General features: G+C 49.5%; 1 protein-coding gene across 1 annotated transcript in view; it reads right to left on the bottom strand.

Annotated features, from left to right (window-relative positions):
* Positions 1–605: 605 nt before the first annotated feature.
* LOC125485225 (CD151 antigen-like) overlaps positions 606–2,667 on the bottom strand; it is a 20,038-nt gene continuing 17,976 nt past the window's right edge. Inside the window, exon 4 of the mRNA XM_048607038.1 lies at positions 606–1,709. Coding sequence (XP_048462995.1) covers positions 1,623–1,709 — 87 coding nt within the window. The 3' untranslated portion in view covers positions 606–1,622. The remainder of the gene's footprint in view (positions 1,710–2,667) is intronic.

The following is a 2,667-nucleotide window of genomic DNA, read 5'->3' as shown; positions in this document are numbered from 1 at the left end:
GATGCTGTTGGATAGTACTGTTGATGACACCTTCCATTACTTTACTGATGATTGAGAGTAGACTGATGGGGCGGTAATTGGCCACGTTGTATTTGTCCTGCTTTTTGTGTAAGGACATACTTGGGCAATTTTGCACATTGTCGGCTAAATGCCAATTCTAGTATCTGTCCTGGAACAGCTTGACTAGGGGATTGGCAAGTTCAGGAGCACAAGCCTTCAGTACAATTGCCTTCATCTCCACAAGGACTGTGCGATGGTCACTCTTACCGATACTGTCATGGACAGATGCATCTGCAGCTGGCAGATTAGTAAAGATGAGGTCCAGTATGTTTTTCCCTCTTGTTGGTTCCCTCACCACCTGCTGCAGACTCAGTCTAGCAGCTATCTCCTTTAGGTCCCAACCAGCTCAATCAGTAGTACTGCTGCTGAGCCACTCTTGGTGGTGGACATTGAAATCCGCCACCAAGAGTACATTTGTGTCCATGCCATCCTCAGTGCTTTCTCTAAGTGTTATTCAACATGGAGGAGTAATGAGTCATCAGCTGAGGGAGGATAGTACATTTCAGCAGTTCATTTCCTTGCCCATATTTAACCTGAATCCATGAGACCTCATGGGGTCCGGAGTCAAAGTTGAAGACTCCTGGAGCAACTCCCTCCCGACTGTATACCACTGTGCCTGCTGGGTCTGTCCTGCTGGTGAGACAGTACATATCCAGAGATAGTGACGGTGGTGTCAGGAGTATTCTCTGTAAGGTATGATTCCATGAGTATGACAATGTCAGGCTGTTGCTTGATGAGGCTATGAGGCAGCTCTCGCAATTTTTGCACTAGCCCCCAAATGTTAGTGAGGAGGACTTTGCAGTGTCGACAGGGCTGTTTCTGCCAGGTGCCTAGGTTGATGCCATGTGGGATCATTCTGTGCTGACTTTCCCAAGAGCAGCTTGTGTGAAGAGCTACATTTTGGTGGAAACAGGGGACGTGAGAATAGAAACAAAACCGTGTTTTTGAGGGAGGAGACGGACCTGGAGATTCACGTCGATTAGGTAGCAGTGGGATAGGCATCAGGAAGACTGTTTGGAAACGGATACACACTCCTGAGCAGGAGGGAAATGAGAACTGGCTCTCGCCTTTTGCAAGGACAGGATAGGGAGCTGCTGGGATATTTCCATTCTGGGCAGCATCTGAGGGAAAGAGGCCGCAGGAGATGCGGATCTCAACTGGGAAAAGGGGGAATTGTGTCGGGGGTTGGGAGGGGGGGTAATGGGTCATTCCTCTCCTTGGAGCTGGGAAAATGTGCTGGAAGCTTTCAGTGGACAGTGTGGCCAGCAGCAGGATGGAGTGGGTAGCAGTAATTGGACATTAGAAGCAGTGAGAACCCTCTGTACAGATCACTCAGTCAGTGATCAGTCAGTTGTACAGCTCCCTCACCGTCAGACACAGCAAACAAACCACATGTTGTGGAGGGCTCAGTCAAAACAGCCCTTTTCAAATCACTCCCTCTCAATTCATCCTCGAGCTGGTGCAGGTTAAATCCGAACTAGCCAGGGACTCAGATCCCCGTGTGTTCACAGGGCCGGGAAACGATGACTCGCTCTGTCAATGTACCCGAGCTGACCCCCCCCTCAACAGCTTACCTGTTGGTAATAGACGTAGGCCAGGATACCCGCCAGGATCTCCAGAACAAAGATAAAGAGCAGCAAGCAAAAATACTGGGAAAGAGAGAAAACAACATGGATTTTAGCTCAGCTCAAGCACAGAGTCTACACCCTCGGCTCAGATCTATAACAAACATCATCCCGAGAGGCTGCGGCGGGGAGATTGTGAACCCCGAGTACAGCGATAGTGAACACCGCTCTATGTGATGGGCCAGCACCTGGGATTTCTGATCGGATGTGTTCTGAGGGAACAAGGGAAGAAGCCGTGGCTATACGAATGAAGAGAGAACGGTGTGCGAGTTGTCTGCCTAACGGTGGGGGAATGAGTATTTGGGGCGGGGAGGGTCGAGAGTGTGGTTCACTGAAGGTAAATCCCTCACCAGAAAAGGGGGGCAGTTCCATCCTGTTTATATGGTTTCTGTTGAAGAATGAGGTGGGAGCAGGTTTTACCACTGATGGCTGTTAGAGAGTTAATAATATGCTGCTCGGGGAGGGGCGGGGAAGGAGGGGTAACGGTTTCTAATTCCCCCCTGCTCAAGGATTCTCCAGATGATCCGGAACCTTCTTCCAACAAAGTCCCAACAACTTGAGCAGGCTCTAAGGGCCAAATGGCCTCGTCCTGCTCCTATCTTCTGTATTTCAATGTTCTGGGACTGGCCACTGCTTAAAATCTTCAATTGTAGCTTCACCAGGCAACACACAACACTACAGCGAGAACAACCAGTAGCTGTAACCACGGCAACACCACCGTTCAGGGGTTCCTTAAAACACAGACAGGGGGACAGTAACATACTCACACCGTCCCACAAATATCTCAGGACAGGGTGGGGGGTGGAGAGAGAGAGAGATGCAGTGTGAGACACAGACAGTGAAACATAGAGAGAGAGATTAACGCTAGAACAGAGAGAGAGAGAGACAGTGTGAGACACAGAGTGAAATAGAGAGAGAGATTAACACTAGAACAGAGAGAGAGAGAGAGACAGTGTGAGACACAGAGAGTGAAATAGAGAGA

This window comes from Rhincodon typus, chromosome 17 (genome assembly GCF_021869965.1).
Source record: "Rhincodon typus isolate 14 chromosome 17, sRhiTyp1.1, whole genome shotgun sequence".
Lineage (NCBI taxonomy): Eukaryota > Metazoa > Chordata > Chondrichthyes > Orectolobiformes > Rhincodontidae > Rhincodon > Rhincodon typus.
This window is presented reverse-complemented; position numbering and strand designations above follow the sequence as displayed.